This window comes from Budorcas taxicolor, chromosome 5 (genome assembly GCF_023091745.1).
Source record: "Budorcas taxicolor isolate Tak-1 chromosome 5, Takin1.1, whole genome shotgun sequence".
NCBI lineage: Eukaryota > Metazoa > Chordata > Mammalia > Artiodactyla > Bovidae > Budorcas > Budorcas taxicolor.
The window spans coordinates 137,446,388-137,465,813 of NC_068914.1; the positions used below are offsets into that span (position 1 = coordinate 137,446,388).

The 19,426-nt window shown below is 39.4% G+C and overlaps 1 protein-coding gene across 2 annotated transcripts in view; it reads right to left on the reverse strand.

The window, feature by feature from the left end:
- Positions 1 to 1,852: 1,852 nt before the first annotated feature.
- DERA (deoxyribose-phosphate aldolase) overlaps positions 1,853 to 19,426 on the reverse strand; it is a 119,401-nt gene continuing 101,827 nt past the window's right edge. For both annotated transcript variants that reach the window (XM_052639664.1, XM_052639665.1), the window contains 3 exons: positions 9,839 to 9,951; positions 5,259 to 5,408; positions 1,853 to 2,406 (listed from right to left, as the gene is read on the reverse strand). In XM_052639664.1, the coding sequence (XP_052495624.1) occupies positions 2,350 to 2,406; positions 5,259 to 5,408; positions 9,839 to 9,951 (320 nt within the window). In that variant the 3' untranslated portion in view covers positions 1,853 to 2,349. The remainder of the gene's footprint in view (positions 2,407 to 5,258; positions 5,409 to 9,838; positions 9,952 to 19,426) is intronic.

Below are 19,426 nucleotides of genomic sequence, written 5' to 3' on the forward strand. Positions count from 1 at the left end.
GGGTAAGGGTGGGGTAAGAGTTGCTTTCATTAACTTACAAGCTTTAAATACAGAACACAGTGACTCATCTTCTGATTGTATAAAGCATCTACTCCCTGTGTCCCGAAGTACACAAATCTGCTTGCAGTAAATCACGGTCACCTCAGAAATGATCTCTTCTTGTTTTCACGGCAATCCACATTTACTAGTGTTTTCCTATTGAAGTCATCTGCGGTACATTTGATTTCAAGAGCCAGGTAAGGGGCAGACATTCCTGATGAAGGGGCTGACAGTCGCTACAGTAAATTGTCCTCCCAAATATATGATTGCTTACCTTTAGATCAGGCCATGCTCATCAGCCTCTAATAAGTTTGAGAGACTCACCAGTCTTAATTTCCTATGTGAATCTATAATTGTCCGCAGAGGTCAATTTCAGTGGATGCCTCATATAAATTAGAATTGAAGATAATGATGCCTGTTCACTTGATCAACTGAAATGACCAGCTGGGTTTAATGGGAGGAAAACAGAAACCCCTGTGAAATTGGAATAGCTTCAAAGGTGAGGGAATGTAATTATTTTTCTGCAAAAGTTTCTTCCCCAAAGGTGACTGGCCATTGTGCTGGTGGGCTTGTGGACCAGCATGTTGTAACGGTAGAAACGGCATTCAGAGCCACTGACCACATCCAGAGGCATAAGTCAAAAGTTTTCTCTGCTGAGCTGTGGGGGAAAGCAGAATTTCTTCTCCACTCTTATTTTTCATCATTTCATTCACAATTGGAGAAGTGCTTTGAGTGACGTGCCTAATTGACTTCTGAGAGGCAAATTCTAATTTAGGTTGCTGCAAAAGTGTTTTCTCTTTATAGCCATAAACCATTATCTCAGATCTGTTATCATAATCTTTAGGGTAATATAATTTGAGGTCTGAACAAATCTTGGTATCACCTACACCAACTCCTTTAACCTTACAGATGAAGAAACTGAGGCTCAGGCATGTGAACAGACAGGACTAAGGTCACAAAGCTAGAAAGAGGAAGAGGCGGGGTTAGAATTCAGCAGATGAAAAGACCAAACAAAAACCGATTTCCAGTCCAGTGTTTTCCACTTATGAGTAGCTGGAGACTTGTTTAGGGAGGAAAAGAAGATGCCTTCCATGAAAATCACCATTTAAGAAAACTTAATTTCTACAAAGGTGGGAGGAGGGGAGCTGAGAGAGACAGTGAGTAAACGAACCAGTAGCCCCCAAAGCAGATTACTGTTCCCCACAGCTGACTGGGGGCTCTGGCTATGTGTCTCTGAGGGCCGGGGGACAGTTTTACGTACCTCCAGTGACAGCACAGACTCAGGAGCCATACTGCCTGCCTGGGATTGATTCTTGCCTCTGCTAATTCTGAGCTCTGTGACCTTTGGCAAGTTGCTTAAGCTCTCTGTTCCTCAGTCCCTCATCTGATAACATCAGATGATAACATCAATACTGACTGTTGTGAGGATTCAAAACCTTACTGTACCAACCTTACTGTACCAAGAGATTAGATAAAGGCTAAAGTAAATTGATATACATAAGGAGCTTCACACATACTAAGTGCTATGTTAGGGTCTGCTGTTTCTTTCCTATTCACTCTACCAGGAAAAAGTTTCAGAATATAAGACGTAAGTGGTACTTCTTAATAATGTACACAGGTGCTTTATCTAGATAAAGACACAAGGATTATACTAGGAGACTTAGAAAGTCATGGATAAAATCCCTTTTTAAGTTTAATAGATTAACTTTTCAATATGTATTACTACAATTTAAAGTTTTTTTAATAAACGATAGGACTTTTCTCATTAAAAATATTCAATGATATCCATAGTTTCATATAAAATGACAGGTATTTCATTAGCAAAACAGTTAGTAAAAGAGCATATCTGTTGTGAAAATTAAAGACAAATTATCATGGCAGGAAACTCGTGCTGAGTGATTAGGAAATTAGTCCTGAAGTAGTTTGGAAGAGCAAGAGAAGTTCGGGGTGCTTCATTTTCTTTGGCCACATAGTGGTTCTTGGGCAAGTCAATATTTGCTCCCTTAGAATTTAACATTATCAAAGCTATCATTAACATTTTACTCAGAGTTCTTAAGAGAAAACCTTTGCAAAATTAACCCTGGAGATCTAGTAATTCAGATCATTTCAGATAAGCCTGAAATGGGGACTATGTGTAGATTAGTTGGTTTTTTTCCATTCATTCTTTAAGCTAAATTCAATGGAAATTTTAAGGGAGGGAAAAAAAAGTTATCTATCCCCCCATTTTTTCATTAAATAACTTTAGCAATCACATAGAAAGATAATTTTTACACATTGTTGCAAAGGACGGTTTTGGAATTTGTTGATGATCTAAGACATGGGGAGGTCATGGTAGGCTGCGTATCTTCCAGTCACATGATGGTAAATCTGTGGGGAAAGCAGAGTTTAGTCATCAGTTATTATATGCCTATTCATATCAATTAATAATGACACTACTACATAATGATTTTAGTTAATATTTCATTATGAAGCCCCACTGTTATGTACTTCAGCAGAATCTCCTTCCAACCTTACTTTAGGTGGAAGTTTGCTTGGAAGAAGGCAGGTGGGGTATGATGAGGTCAATGAACTGAGTTTTCATCTCTTTGTTCTCACAGTCCAATAAATGCCTTTTTTTTTAAATTGAAATTGACTTACAATGCTGTGTTAGCTTCAGGCACACAACAAAATGATTTATACACACACACACACACAAATATATTCTTTTTCAGATTATTTTCCATTATAGGTTATTACAAGATATTGAATGTAGTTCCCTGTGCTATACAGTAAATCCTAGTTTCTAATCTATTTCATGTATAGTAGTTTATATCTGTTAATCCCAAACTTGTAAGTTATCCCACCTCCCCTTTCCCCTTTAGAAAACATAAAGTTTGTTTTCTAAGTTATAAGACTATTTCTCTTTTGTAAATAGGTTCATTTATATTATTTCAGATTCCACATATAAGTGATTTCATAAAATATTTGTCCTTCTCTATCTGACCTATTTCACCAAGTATAATAATCTCCCAGTCCATCCACATTGCTTCAAAAGCATTATTTCATGCTTTTTTAATGGTTGAGTACTATTCTATTGCATATTATACACACACACACACACACACACCTTCTTTGTCCATTCCTCTGTCAATGGACATTTAGGTTGCTTCCATGCCCTGGCTACTGTAAATCGGGCTGCTATGAACATCAGTGTGCATGTATGTTTTTGAATTAGTGTTTTCTCTGCATATAATGACCAGGAGTGGGATTGTTAGATAATATGGTAGCTCTATTTTTACTTTTTTTAAAGGAACCTCCACAGTGTTTTCCACAGGGGCTATACCAATTTACATTCCCTCCAACAGTGTAGGAGGGTTCCCTTTACTCCACACCCTCTCCAGCATTTATTTGTAGATTTTTTGATGATGGCCATTTTTGATAATGGCAAGAATACACAGAAGAACTATACAAAAAAAATCTTCATGACCCAGATAATCACGATGGTGTGATCACTCACTTAGAGCTACATATCCTGGAATGTGAAGTCAAGTGGGCCTTAAGAAGCATCACTATGAACAAAGCTAGTGGAGGTGATGGAATTCCAGTTGAACTATTTCAAATCCTAAAAGATGATGCTGTGAAAGTGCTGCACTCAATACGCCAGCACAATTGGAAAATGCAGCAGTGGTCACAGGATTGGAAAAGGTCAGTTTTCATTTTAATCCCAAAGAAACGCAAGGTCAAAGAATGTTCAAACTACCGCACAATTGCACTCATCTCACATGCTAGTAAAGTAATGCTCAAAATTCTCCAAGCCAGGCTTCAGCAATACGTGAACCGTGAACTTCCAAATGTTCAAGGTGGTTTTAGAAAAGGCAGAGGAACCAGAGATCAAATTGCCAACATCTACTGGATCATCAAAAAAGCAAGAGAGTTCCAGAAAAACCTCTATTTCTGCTTTATTAACTATGCCAAAGCCTTTGACTGTGTGGATCACCACAAATTGTGGAAAATTCTGAAAGAGATGGGAATACCAGACCACCTGACCTGCCTCTTGAGAAACCTGTATGCTGGTCAGGAAGCAACAGTTAGAACTGGACATGGAATAGACTGGTTCCAAATAGGAAAAGGAGGACATCAAGGCTGTATATTGTCACCCTGCTTATTTAACTTACATGCAGAGTACATCATGAGAAATGCTGGGATGGATGAAGCACAAGCTGGAATCAAGATTGCCAGGAGAAATATCAATAACCTCAGATATGCAGATGACACCTCCCTTATGGTAGGAAGTGAAGAGGAACTAAAAAGCCTCTTGATGAAAGTGAAAGAGGAGAGTGCAAAAGTTGGCTTAAAGCTCAACATTCAGAAAACTAAGATCATAACATCTGGTCCCATCACTTCATGGCAAATAGATGGGAAACAGTGGAAACAGTGGCTGACTTTATTTGGGGGGGCTTCATAATCACTGCAAATAGTGACTGCAGCCATGAAATTAAAAGACGCTTACTCCTTGGAAGGAAAGTTATGACCAACCTAGATAGTATATTCAAAAGCAGAGACATTACTTTGCCAACAAAGTTTCATCCAGTCAAGGCTATGGGTTTTTCCAGTAGTCATGTACAGATGTGAGAGTTGGACTTTAAAGAAAGCCAAGAGCCAAAGAATTGATGCTTTTGATCTGTGGTGCTGGAAGACTCTTAAGAGTCCCTTGGAAGTGCAAGGAGATCCAACCAGTCCATCCTAAAGGAGATCAGTACTGAATATTCACTGGAAGGACTGATGTTGAAGCTGAAACTCCAATACTTTGGCCACCTGATATGAAGAACTGACTCATTTGAAAAGATCCTGATGCTGGGAAAGACTAAAGGCAGAAGGAGAACGGGACGACGGAGGATGAGATGGTTAGATGGCATCACCGACTCAGTGGACATGAGTTTGAGTGAACTCTGGGAGTTGGTGATGGACAGAGAGGCCTGGCGTGCTGCAGTCCATGGGGTCTCAAAAAGTCGGACACGACTGAACAACTGAACTGAACTGAACTGAACTGAACTGATTCTGACCAGTGTGATGTGATACTTCGCTGTAGCTTTGATCTGTATTCTCTAATGATTAGTGATGTTGAGCACCTTTCCATTTGTGCATTGTCCATCTGTAAGTCCTCTTTAAACTAGTGATTTTTTTCCTTTCTTAAAAATACTTGTCAGGTATTCCAAGGACAGCGGGCTGCTGCTCCTCACCTGCCTCTCGATGTCGGCAAGTAGAGTGCTGGCACCTATTCGAAAGAGTTCAGGCTTCATCCACTCATCTCCCAGCTCCTCCTTTATGAGAGAGAGCCACACAAGGGAGTCCTTCGCGCTGCGGATGCCTCCGGCCGGTTTAAAGCCTACCTGGAAGAGGGCAAGGGAAAGAGAACAATGCTTAGTATTGTTACTGCATTGCTTTAAAAACCAGTCTTGCATTAATATAGGGTCTCCATCCTTTCTCTCTTTTCTAAATCCTATTTCACTTCCCCCAGCACTCAGAGCACTGACTCAAGCCCATTCACAGGACAAAATGACTTTTCCAAGATTAATGGGAAGAATGTCACTGCTTCCAAGGAGACACTAATGAGAGTTAATAACCCTCATTAACATTTCACTTGCTGGAAAGTCATAAGCCTTAACCATCTAGACTATAGCTATGAACCTGGGATAAACAAGAGAGGTGTCAATAAACAGGAAAACATAACACAAGAGCCCGTTCATTCTCCATTTCTATCAGGAGGCCATGGGAAATGTACAGCTTTTGGCCCTTCAATCTGAACTGCAAAAGATACATTTGTGGGTTTAAAATGAGAAGAAACAATCAGTGAGGCTGTACTGACCAAACCACAGCAACCACCAAGGACAGGTGACACTTATTTTGATCAACTTAACTACAGGGACTTTTAAGTTGTCAGTAGACTGAGCTGCATAAAACAGCCAAACAGCTAAATAAGCACAGGAGAGAAAGACAGTGTAGGGGCCCTTCACACTTCAGCAGTCTCTGCAGGTGACCACCAATAGCACAATTCAGCCAGTATCTGATGTTTACAAATGATGTCCCTGAGTCCATTAGAAAAGGATAGATGTGTCCTATATACAGTAAAACCTGCTTATCTAGAAATAATTTTCTTAAGAACTTGACTATCCAATAGAGTAAATACCCAAAGCCCAAGGACTGAAGCTCACACATTTGACCACTCCCGAATTTGGTTGCTCTGCTGGAGAGCACCAGTGAGGGGGAGTGTTGGAGGGGTGGTTGTTGCTAACAGAATGCCAGAGAAGGGACACATTCGCCACAAGGAAAGTTGCCCCATGCTGCAACTAAGACGCAATGCAGCCAAAAAAATTTTTTAAAAAAAGAAAGAAAAGGAAACCTCAATTCAATAGAGTTGGGGGCGCTTACTCCTGGATAATAGGAAGAAGAGAGACTCTTCTTTCCTGGCAAGGACTCAGTGCGTGAATAGTCCCCGACTCCTTGTTTACTACACCTCCCATCTTCCTTTTCCTCTCAAGCATTCTTCTTCCCCTTCTTCCCTTTCCCTGCAGGGAGTTGCATGTGGCTCGCCACATTCACTGATCCCCAATAAATCCATCTTGGCTGGAGAAATAGCTGGCAGTCTACTTGCTTTAGGTCAACAAACCCTAGCTGGAAACTTCTAGCTAAACTGGCCTCCCCCCTTTTCCTCACCACAGTGCATCCAATGACCAACACTCAAGTCTCACCAAACCCACCCTCTGAATCCCTCTCCATACACACACACGCTTTCCTCTCAACTCTCCACACACACACACGCTTTCCTCTCAACTCTCCACACACACACGCTTTCCTCTCTACTCTCCACACACACACACGCTTTCCTCTCAACGCTCGGTTCCACTGGTTTAGTTCAGACCTTCATCAGTCCTCACAGGAACATCGGCAGAAGTCCCCGCACTGGTTTTCCTGCCTCGGTCACATGTCACACAGCTAAGCAACAGCCACACAGAGATTCTAACCACATCTACCTATCACTCTGGAGCCCAGGTGACCTTGTAAGAGTAAGGGGAGGTGAGGGTGGGAGAGGTAAGTGGAGTGAAGCTATTTATTGAGATAAGGCAAAAAAGAAAAGAAAAAATCAGTGAGCTGATATTAGCATACATGTTAATCATAGGAGCATTTTCTGTCAATTAGGCAGTACTGCACACAGATTTTTCTATATAATTCTGCTGTATCAGCAAGTCTATTTGGCAATGCTTTGAAACAGAGTTTCCAGCGTAAGTTTATCCTGTCTTTTTTTAAGGGAGAGAATATGGAAAACATAAATCTACAATGAAATCGGTTATGAAATATCAAACCTCTGCTTCTCAAGAGTGACACTAATCATGGACTGGAAGGCAACCCATTACATTTTAAAACATCTCTTAAATCAATGATGTGGAAGCTTCACCGTCTAAGGGTTGCCTGGATAGCTTGTCAACCCTCGGAGAAAATGCCCCTGATTTGCAGATACACACACGGGTCCTTTCTTTGTGAAGTCAAGTGTGATCCAGATGAATATGAACTGACTTCTACCCGCTTCTCAGTAAAACCAGGATGAACTTTTATTGGCTAAGGAAAGGGGCAATACAGTTAAAAACAAAGTCATGAAAGACAGCAAACTGTTCCTCCCTCTCTACCGGGATCTAGATCATTGAGCTGTTAAAACTTTTATTGAAATTCTTATGTAAGTGTTCTTTCAGGAAGGGACGTGTTCACTTTTAAGAAAACGGCTCAATGAGTGAATCAATGAGTGCTTGTTAAAAACAATACAGGACTGGGTGCCCCATGGAGAATTTTAATCCCGACTGTGGAGCTTACGAGGACTTCTCTGTGTAGCTCAATGGTAAAAAATCCACCTGCCAATGCAGGAGATACGGGTTCAATCTCTGAACCAGGAAGATCACCTGGCAAAGGAAATGGCAACCCACTTCAGTATTCTTGCCTGGGAAATCCCACAGACAGAGGCGCCTGGTGGGATAGAGTCCATGGGGTTGCAAAGTGTCGGATACACCTGAGCAACAAAACAACAACATCACAGAGTTTATGAACGTAGAGATGCCTGAGGACTATCCCTGACCCAGGGCTGCTGGGGGTGAGGGCCCAGGCATTTGGAAGTATAAAAAACTTCACATCAGTACTTCCCCGGCAGTCCAGTGGTTAAGATTTTGCCTTCCAATGCAGGAGCTGAGGGTTCAATCCCTGGTCAGGGAGCTAAGATCCCATATGCCTCATAGCCAAAAAAAAAAAAAAAAAAAAAATCAAAACAAAACAGAAGCAATATTGTAACACATTCAATCAGACTTTTGAAAAATGGCCCACATCAAAAAATTCTTCAAAAAAAAAAAAACAAAAACAAAAAACTGCATGTATTGGAATGTTTTTTGGCTGAGAGTAACCCCAGGTCTAGTGAATGGTCGTGATGTCATTTGAAGGTCCCGAAGCTAGAGTTCTCATATTTACAGTCTTTCTTTTTTTAAAAAAAAAAAATTGTTTTTAAAATTGGATCATTGCAGAAAGGCTACCAAGTAGAGGTTACTCAAGTTAAGTCAACTTTCCTATGTAGGTCACGGTAGATATTTATCCTATTTGTACTCTTTTAAGATATAAAGGTATTCTGAAGGAAAAATTCTGGAAGGAGTTCATCTCCTCTTAAACCTAGGTACCTTCTAAGAAAGGTCTCCAATTCCAAAATAAACTGAAATACAGTCACATATAAAGTCATCACATCCCAGCTGGCAAAGGATTAAAGTTCTTTTTTTGGTTTCTATTCAGCAGACATCAAGAGATTGGTTTTAAAAGATGCCTTTCGTGAAGGCAAAGTCTCATTTAAAAAAAAAATTACCTTTCTCTCCCGTGATGTAAAAAAAAAAGTAATCCTTTGAGATAATTTGCAGCTAAACAAGCAACTTGAAGTGAAAAGGAAAATCCAAACTCATTTTTTAAAAAAACACCTCATACACATTTTTTCCTTTTAAATTCATATGTTTCAAAAAATATGTATTATTTTTCGAAAAGCTGGCAAAAGCGAGCATATACCCTCCTCAGCTTAACAGTCTTCCAAAGAGCACATCTGACTGCCATAAAACGCAAAAATGGATATTTAATTCAAGAGCTATATAACGTCTAGCTACCTTTTCCCTGCTGTTTCACAGCATTTCATTATTTTGTTTAATAAGTTCATCTCCTCGAGAATTTTCTCTTCACCTCACATTATTAAAAGTAATAAGTTTTTCTGGACCGGGGGTTTCCCAACAGAAAAACCAATTTATGTGTGTCCTTCAATAATGACAGGAAAAGATTATTTCCCATTATATTGCATACTTTTCATATCACCACCACAGCTTATCATTCAATAAATGTTACTCTGCAATTCTTTCCATTCCTCAAGGAAGTTTAATTTCTGCATTAACCTGTTTTCGCCGGCCAACGCCTTAGCAGAAAGCCTCTGTTGTGGCAGAATTAGTTCGTTAAAGAACCCATTTAGGAATCTCTTGTCAGTGATAACATTGTCTTCGGTTAATAAAAGGACGAAAAGTGAGTTTACATCTTGATCACACCTACTAACTCCCTCACTCACCCTCACTTTTCTGTGAATCACACATTCTTTCCCCATGAATGTATTCTTTTGTCATGAAAGGTAAATTAAACGTTTATCTTAATAAAGGGAACGCATTCACAGCATCTGCATATAAAGACAGCTATCGTGGCTGTGACTAGTATTATAAATAACATCATCTTTACTCCAAGGAAGAAAGATTTGCTGGCAATAAAATACCTTGTTTCCAGTTTTCCAGAAGAAATCTCTAATGGCCCGAAGCATAACTATAGCTACTGGAAAGGTAGCATTTACTGTTTCTTTTCCCGTAGAGGTCTTAATAAAATCTGATCCTAAAAAAAAAAGAGGAAGAAAAGCTCCATATCAATTTTTTAAATTTATGAATTAAAATACTTACTTTTTTTTTCCTTCCACTTTTGAGTCAGCGGAAGGAGCAAGTCGTGTACCCTTTTTTCCCTGAGGAATTTATTTTCCATCAATTATTTGAAAAACTAAAACCAAATCTCTCTTTAAAGTCATTCTGTCCATATTTTTTTTTCTCTTACTTTGAGTGTATGCTCAGTCGCTAAGTCATGTCTGACTCTTTGTGACCCCATGGACCATAGCCCACCAGCCTTCTCTGTCCACGGGATTCTCCAGGCAAGGATACTGGAGTGGGTTGCCGTTGCCTGCTCCAGGAGATCTTCCCGACCCAGGGATCTAACCCACATCTCTTGAGTCTCCCAAGTTCCTCTTACTATAAAATTAATTAAATTAGGCATCAAATGGATTCTTCCAGACCCCTGGGGCTCTTGCATCTACATTTCCATATCATCAACTAAAACCAGGTTGGTTTATTTAATGGAAAACTGAGAGAAATAGAAACAATTTTTTGCCCTATGCTTAGGAATGCTGGAGACCCGGGTTCGATCCCTGGGTCAGGAAGATCCCCTGGAGAAGGAAATGGCAACCCACTCCAGCACTCTTGCCTGGAGAATCCCATGGAGGGAGGACCCTGGTGGGCTACAGTCGATGGGGTCACAAAGAGTCAGACACGACTGAGCGACTTCACTCACTCACTCACTCAGTAGCATCATATATCATCACACTACTACAAAACTGGAGGGCCTACTCATTTTCCCCTCATCTTCTTTCTTAGGTGCGGTAGAAAGTGTGCGGAACAGCTGTGCCAATACAAGGAGAATCATCACTAGCTGATGTCTACTGCACTGTCTCTTAACAAAAGCTGTCTTCCAACTAGACTGTGACTTTCACGAAAGACACCACATATTTTCACCTTGCAAATATTTTAAACAACTTCCTGTCTCTCAAATATATCCTCAACCTAATGATGTAGTTTAACAAAACAGCACAAGGAGCCAGAGAGAGGAGAGTAATAGTTAAGAGTTACTGAACTCTGGGTACTATGCACCATTCCAGTGATTTACAAATATTGACTCAATCCTCACAATAACTGTATGCATACTAATATGTACTAATAAGTACTAATATGATCCCTATTTTTAAGGAGGAAATGGTGACTGCAGCCATGAAATTAAAAGATGCTTACTCTTTGGAAGAAAAGTTATGACCAACCTAGACAGCATATTAAAAAGCAGAGACATTACTTTACCAACAAAGGTCCATTTAGTCAAGGCTATGGTTTTTCCAGTAGTCATGTATGGATGTGAGAGTTGGACTATAAAGAAAGCTGAGTGCCAAAGAATTGATGCTTTTGATCTGTGGTGTTGGAGAAGACTCTTGAGAGTCCCTTGGACTTCAAGGGGATCCAACCAGTCCATCCTAAAGGAAATCAGTCCTGAATATTCATTGGAAGGACTGAAGCTGAAGCTGAAATTCCAATACTTCGGCCACCTGATGCAAAGAAATGATGCTGGGAAAGATTGAAGGCGGGAGGAGAAGGGGATGACAGAGGATGAGATGGTTAGATGGCATCACTGACTCAGTGGACATGAGTTTGAGTAAACTTTGGGAGTTGGTGATGGACAGGGAGGTCTTGCATGCTGCAATGCATGGGGCTGCAAAGAGTTGGACACAACTAAGTGACTGAACTGAACTGAAAGGAAAGTAACTTGCTTGAGGTCAAACAGTAAGTGAGGGAGGAAGAATTTTAACAAAAGCAATAGAATTAAACCCATGTGCTACAGTGCCTCCAAAAAACTTAATTAGGGTCACACAGTCACACACAGGGTCCATCCTCCATGTGGTAATCTACCCTCAAACTGTTCTGTGGACCACAGCTCAGCATCACAGGCACTACCAGAGAGCCTGTTAAAAACGCAGACCCTCGGATCCCACACTGAACCAATTAAATCACAATCTGAATAGAAACTAGGTTCCCAGATGATTCCTGGGCAATTTATGGCCCACACCCATGGAATCTGTGAAATCATTTGTAATCTAATCTCTGAGATGCTCCCAAGGTCCATCAAGGTGGTCAAGAGTAGAGGAAAGAAGTGGCCAAACTTCCCCCTCTAGTTCCAAGGGCACAAAACACTTCCAGGGAGACTCTGTGGGCAGAGAAGTTCAAATTGACACACCTTGAGTAAGTACAATGTGAAAGGCACAGCAGAAAATATAAATACAAATCATTCAAGCTCTTTCCCTCAAAAGCGTACATTCAAGGAGCAGGTGGAGATGCAGCATAAATCCCACGTAATCACTTGATAAGCCAGAAGTCAGGAGATCTGGTTTCTAGCTCTGGCTGACATTTACCTTGCAAATTCCATCACCTCACCTTTCTCATTTATAAAATATGTCTGGAAATCCTTACTTGCCTCATAGTGTTATAAAAGTAATCAAAACAGACAGTCTCTATGAAAGGATTCTGAAAATTATCAATGTCATACAAACCGAAATGGAGCAGGGACCTAGGTAGGGCTGCAATCTGTGTAAGAACTATGAGAATTCTGGTCTACCCAATCAGGTCATCAGAAACTTTCTTTCCTTTGGACCTGAAGGCCCACTGGAAGAAATGGAGATGTGCTTGTCATGCCCGCATTCATGAAGAATTATTTACTGGGAGCTTACTATGGGCTGCATTCTGCCTACCTGCTGGGAACAGAGTGGTACACAAAACAAAGTTCCTGCCCTTGTGACTAGATTCTCAAGAAGAAAAAGACAATAAATAAATAAACACATAATGAAGGCCACCTGATGCGAAGAACTGACTCCTTTGAAAAGACCCTGATACTGGGAAAGATTGAGGGCAGGAGGAGAAGGGGACAACAGAGGATGAGATGGCTGGATGGCATCACTGACTCAATGGACATGAGTCTGAGTGAACTCCGGGAGTTGGTGATGGACAGGGAGGCCTGGCGTGCTGCATTCCATGGGGTTGCAAAGAGTCGGACACGACTGAGCAACTGAACTGACTGACTGCATGAATGAAGGCCAGGTGGAGGTAAGTGTGATGAAGAAAAGTAATGTAATGATCAAGAGAGTGATGGAGGTGGGGAGAGATAGCTGTAATTTAACAGTCATCATAAAAGTATTTCTGATGAGTGAAATCCAGAGAACTATGAAAGGAACCTTTGAAAAGAGCATCACAAGGAGGGAAACAGCAAGTGCAAAGGCCTTGAAGTAGGCATGTGCTAAGTTGATGAATGAATGAATGGATGGGTGAATGAATGAATGGGACTACAGAACCAATACCTGGCCCCTACAATATCAGAAATAACAAGCAGAGGGAAGAAACGAAAGCCAGGAAATACATGTAAAAGAACATCAGCAAAGATTCACACTGATACCAAGATGTGTTTTCCTAATAGGTGTCAGTGTCTTCTGATTCACTAGAAGGCTTTGGGTACCAGATTCGATACAAGGCTTCCCTGGTGGCTCAGTGGTTAAGAATCCACCTGCCAGTGCAGGAGACACAGGTTCAATACCTGTTCCAGGAAGATCTCACATGCTGAGGAGCAACTAAGCCCAGGCATCACAATTATTGAGACTGTGCTCTCAAGCCCAGAACTGCAACTACTGAAGCCTGCATGCCCTAGAGCCTATGAAGCCACTGCAATGAGAAGCCCATGAACTACAATAAAGAGCAGCCCTGCACTCTCTGCAATTAGAGAAAGGCATGCATAGCAATGAAGACCCAGCACAGCCAAAAATAAATAAAATTCTTTTTAAAAAACCAATATTGGATATCATCTAAATTCTTCATCTCAGAAGAGAGGCTATCAAGGGTACATATTAATAATCACTTCCCATTGTTATAGATTATGGCTTCATAGTTCACTTCTTTTTATTGATGAATAGTATTCTATTGCATGGTTGTTTCACCATTTGTTTATCCATTCATCTATCTAAGGATATCTTAGTTGTTTTCACTTTTGGCAATTATGAATAAAGTTGCTATAAACATTCATATACAGGTCTTTATGTGCACATAAGCAATTTTCAAATCAGTTGAGTAAATAACAAGGAAAGCAATTGCTAGATTTTATAGTAAGACCATATTTAGCCTTGAAAAAAACTGCCAAATTTTCCTGCAAAGTAGTTATACCATTTTTCATCCCCAACCGTAATGAATAAGAGTTCCTGTTGCTCTGTATCTTCATTAGTGGTTGGTATCAATTTTTGGCAATCTAACAAGTATGCCTATAATCAAGGGCATATGTTGTTAGATTAGATTACACCTATTTCAATTATGGATTACTACTGTAATCAGTTTTTCTTAAATTTCAAATTCCAATTGTCCATTACAGTAAATAGGAAAGAAACAGACCTTTGTATATTAAACTTATATCATGCAACCTTGGTAAACTCACTTAGTAGCTTCAGGAGTTCATTGATTTGGAGGGATTTTCTCCATAAACAGTCATGTCATCTACACAGAAAGGCAGTTTTACACCTTTCTTCTTGTATTAACTTCTTGTGATTGTTATAACAAATTATAACAAACTAGGTAGCACAAAGCAACCGAAATTTATTCTCACTGTTTGGAGGCCAGAAGTCCAAAATCAAGGAGGCAGCAGGGCTGTCTTCCCTGTGGAGGCACTCACGAGAACATCTTCCTGGCCTCTTTGACTTCTTATAGCTTCCAGCATTCCTTGCCTGCATCACTGCGAGCTCTGTCTCCAAATGCATATTGCCTCCCCTTCTGCATGTGAGCTTAATATTACTTCGCCTTTCTCTTATAAGGGCATGCGGCTGCATGAGTGCTCAGTCGTGTCTGGCTCTCTGCAATCCTGTGATCCTTAGCCCACCAGGCTCTTCTGTCTGTGGAATTTTCCAGGCAAGAATATTGGAGTGGGTTGCCATTTTCTACTACAGGGGATCTTCCCAACCCAGAGCATATAGGATGACATTTTGACCCCACTTGGATAAGCCAGAATAGTAATGTTATTTCAAAATCCTTAATTTAAACACATCTGCAAAGGCTCGCCCCACCAAAAAAAGGTAATGTTCACAGGTTCTGGGGATGAGGATGTAAATCTATTTTGGGGAGCCTTTATTAGCCTACCACACTTTCCAATCTTTATACATTGATTTTCCTTTTCTTGTCTTATTGCACCAACTAGGACTTACAGTAAAATGTTGAGTAGGAATGCTGAGAAAGAACATCCATCCCTGTTCTTAGAAGGGTCTTAGGGAAAAAGCATCCAGTTCCTCAGCATATTAGGTGAAGTTTGTTTGTAGATATGTTTTATCAAGCTGAGGGGGTTCCTCTCTATTCCTAATTTGCTGAGAGATTTTATTAGGATTAGGTGTTGGAATATATCAAATGTTTTAACTGTACCAATTGATATTAGCATACAATTTTATTTTCTTTTTTAGCTTATTGATATGGTAGATTATATTACATTGAATCAGTCTTGCACACCTGGAGTAAATCCCAGTTGGCTGTGGTATATTATTCTTTTTATATATTGGACTCATTTTTGCTACTACATTGTAGACAACTTTCACATCTATGTTCATGAGTGATATTAATATTCATCCATTGCTTTTCTTTCTCATAACTGATATTTGGGTAATGATAGTCTCACAGAGTGAGTGCTCTCTCTTCTACTTTCTAGACGAGATTGTGGAGAACGAGTATTATTTCCTTCCTTAAATGTTTTGTACAAGTCATCAGTTAAACCATCAAGAGCTAGTGCTTTCCTTTTTGGAAGGTTTTAAATATTTTTCTTTAATAATTTGCTTAATATTTATTCAACAATTTATTAAAGTATCAAATATAATATTATTAGATAAATTATCAAATATATTATTAAAGAAGAAAATTCATTATCTTATAATACTATCATTAAAATATTTTATAAAATAAAATTAAAATAACATCACTAATAGCCATATGTCTATTCAGACTATTTCTCTCGGTGTGAGTTTTGATTATTTATATTGCTCAAGAAATTGATCTAAGCCATCTGTATTATCAAACTGTGGGCAACGAGTTCTTCATACTATTCTTTTATTATTTTTTTAAAGTTGATAGGAATAGTAATGATCTCTTGTTTCTGATATTAGCATTCTCTCTTTGATTCTTGGTTATTCTAACTAGAGTTTTATCAATTTGATTGATCTTTTCAAAGTACCAGCTTTTGGGGTTTTCAAATTTTCTATATTGTTTTTGTTTTCAATTTCATTTCTGTTCTAAATTTTATTTCTGTTGTTCTGCTTGCCGTAGGCTTAAATTGTTGTTCTTTCTCTTTGTATGTCCTAAGGTAGAAGCTGAGATTATTGATTTTTGATCATTCTTCTAACATTCTTCTTAGAAATTTCCTTCTAAGCTCTGCTTTTGCAACATTTTACAAATTTTGATGAGTTGTACTTTAACTTTCATTTAATTAAAAAGCAATTTCAAAAACTTCCTTTAAGAATGTCTTAAACCAAATGTTATTTAGAAGTACCTTAATTTTCAACTATTTGGGAAATTTTCAGCTGTCTTTCTTCTATTGATTTCTAGTTTAGTTTCACTATAGTTCAAGAACATACTTTCTATTGTTTATTCTTTTAAATTCATTTAAGTGTGCTTTAAGAACCAGGATGTGTCCCTTTCTTGGTGAATGTTCCATGTGAACTTGAAAATATGTATTCTGCTGCTATTAGATAGTTTTCTATAAATGTCAACTTGATTAATACGGCTATTCAGGTCAATTACATCCTAGCTGATACTTGAGCTTGAGCTATCCACTACTGAAAGACAGGTCATGAAGTACAGTTATAATAATAGATTTGTCTATTTCTCTTTTCAGTTCTACCAGATTTTGCCTCAGATTTTGATGCTCTGTTTTTAGATGTACATGTGTTTAGGATTGTTCAGGATGTCTTCTTTGAGAAATGACCCCTTTATTTTTATGCAATGTCCTTACTTATCCCTAAAAATGTTCCTTTTTCTGAAGTTTTTGTCTGAAATTAATAACCCTTATTCTGAGGTTAGCATGGTATATGTTCCTCCAATTTTTTAGTTTGAACCTTTAAAGTCTTTATATTTAAAGTGCATTCCTTACAAACACATACAATAGGGTCTTATTTTTATAATTAGTTATAACTTTTCTATGTGTTGTATTTTTATTGCTACACTTCTTCCTACCTTCTCTGGCTTTAACTGAACATTTTATATGATTCCATTTTATCTCCTCTCAGCATATCAATTATACTTCTTTTGTATATTTTTTAGTGGTTGCCCTGTAGCTTTCAATATACATTTTTAAGTAATCTAAATCTACCTCCAAATAACTATATATTGCTATAAGTACTGCAGTTATTTTTCAACCAAGTATTCCTAATTTTTCCCTCCTATCCCCTATAACACCACTGTAGTTCATTTTCATTTATACATATGGTACAACCCAGACAGCATATTAAAAAGCAGAGACATTACTTTGCCATCAAAGGTCTGTCTAGTCAGGCTACGGTTTTTCCAGTAGTCATGTATGGATGTGAGAGTTGGACTATAAAGAAAGCTGAGTGCCAAAGAATCGATGCTTTTGAACTGTTGTGTTGGAGAAGACTCTTGAGAGTCCCTTGGACTGCAAGGAGATCCAACCAGTCCATCCTAAAGGAGATCAGTGCTGAGTGTTCATTGGAAGGACTGATGTTGAAGCTGAAACTCCAGTACTTTGGCCACCTGATGCAAAGAGCTGACTCATTTGAAAAGACCCTGATGCTGGCAAAGATTGAAGTCAGGAGGAGAAGGGGACGACAGAAGATGAGATGGTTGGATGGCATCACCAACTCAATAGATATGAGTTTGAGTAAGCTCCAGGAGTTGGTGATGGACAGGGAGGCCTGGTGTGCTGCAGTCCATGGGGTGGCAAAGAGTTGTACACAACTCCCTGGGTGTTCTTTGGAAGGAATGAAGCTAAAGCTGAAACTCCAGTACTTTGGCCACCTCATGCGAAGAGCTGACACACTGGAAAAGACTGATGCTGGGAGGGATTGGGGGCAGGAGGTGAAGGGGACGACAGAGGATGAGATGGCTGGATGAGACTCACGACTTGATGGACGTGAATCTGAGTGAACTCTGGGAGTTGGTGATGGACAGGGAGGCCTGGCATGCTGCAATTCACGGGGTCGCAAAGAGTCGGACACGACTGAGTGACTGAACTGAACTGAATTGAACTGAGCGACTGAACTGAACTGAATGGTATAATCACCCAGTATACTATCACTGTTACTACTTTAAACAGTTATCTTTTAGATCAATTGAGAAAGAAAATAATTTATTTTTGTCCTTCACTTATTTTTTCTCTGATGTTCTTTCTTTTTCAATGTAAATCAGAGTTTCTGACTTACATAATTTCTTACTCCCAGAATAATATTTTTAACATTTCTTATAGGGAAGATCTGCTGGCAATGATTTCCCCCAGTTTTTAATATGTCTAAGCCCTTTGCTTTTTAAGGACAATTTCACTGAATATAGTTTTAGATTGGTGGAGTTTTTTGCCTTCAGTACTTTATTTCAGTTTATTTTGACATGGTTTTCAATAGAAGTCCATTGAAATTGTTTCCTTTTTCTTTTCTCTGGCTTTTTATGAAATTTTCTACATGTCTTTGGTTTTCTTTAGTGTGAATCTTATATACATATATACTATGTAAAGGAATTTCCCTGGTGGCTCAGGCGGTAAAGCGTCTGCCTACACTGTGGGAGACCCGAGTTCAATCCCTGGATCAGGAAGATCTCCTGGAGAAGGAAATGGCAACCCACTCCAGTATTCTTGCCTGGAAAATCCCATGGACAGAGGAGCCTGGTAGGTTACAGTCCATAGCGTCACAAAGAGTCGAACACGACTGAGCAAATTTACTTTCACTTTCACATAGCTATGTAAAAGGAAATGGCAACCCACTCCAGTCTTCTTGCCTAGAAAATCCCATGGACAGAGGAACCGGGTGGGATACAGTTCACGGGGTTGCAAACAGTCAGACACAACTGAGCAACTGAATATGCATATCTAAGTATACTGCTTTTTGTTTGCTCGTTTCTGATATTTATTCTGCTGAGTGAGCTTCCTGGATCTATAGTTTGGTAAGAAAGTGAAGTAGCTCAGTCATGTCCGACTCTTTGCGACCCCATGAACTGCAGCCCACCAGGCTCCTCCCTCCATGGGATTCTCCATGTAAGAATACTAGAGTGGGTTGCCATTTCCTTCTCCAGGGAATCTTCCTAACCCAAGGATCAAACCCGGGTCTCCTGCATTGCAGGCAGATGCTTTAACCTCTGAGCCACCAGGGAAGCCCAATAGTTTGGTATCTATCATTAATTTTGGAAAATTCTTGGCCACTATTACTTCAAATATGTTGTCTGCTCAATTTTCTCTTTCTTCTTCAACTATTCCAGTTACATGTGCCACACCTTTT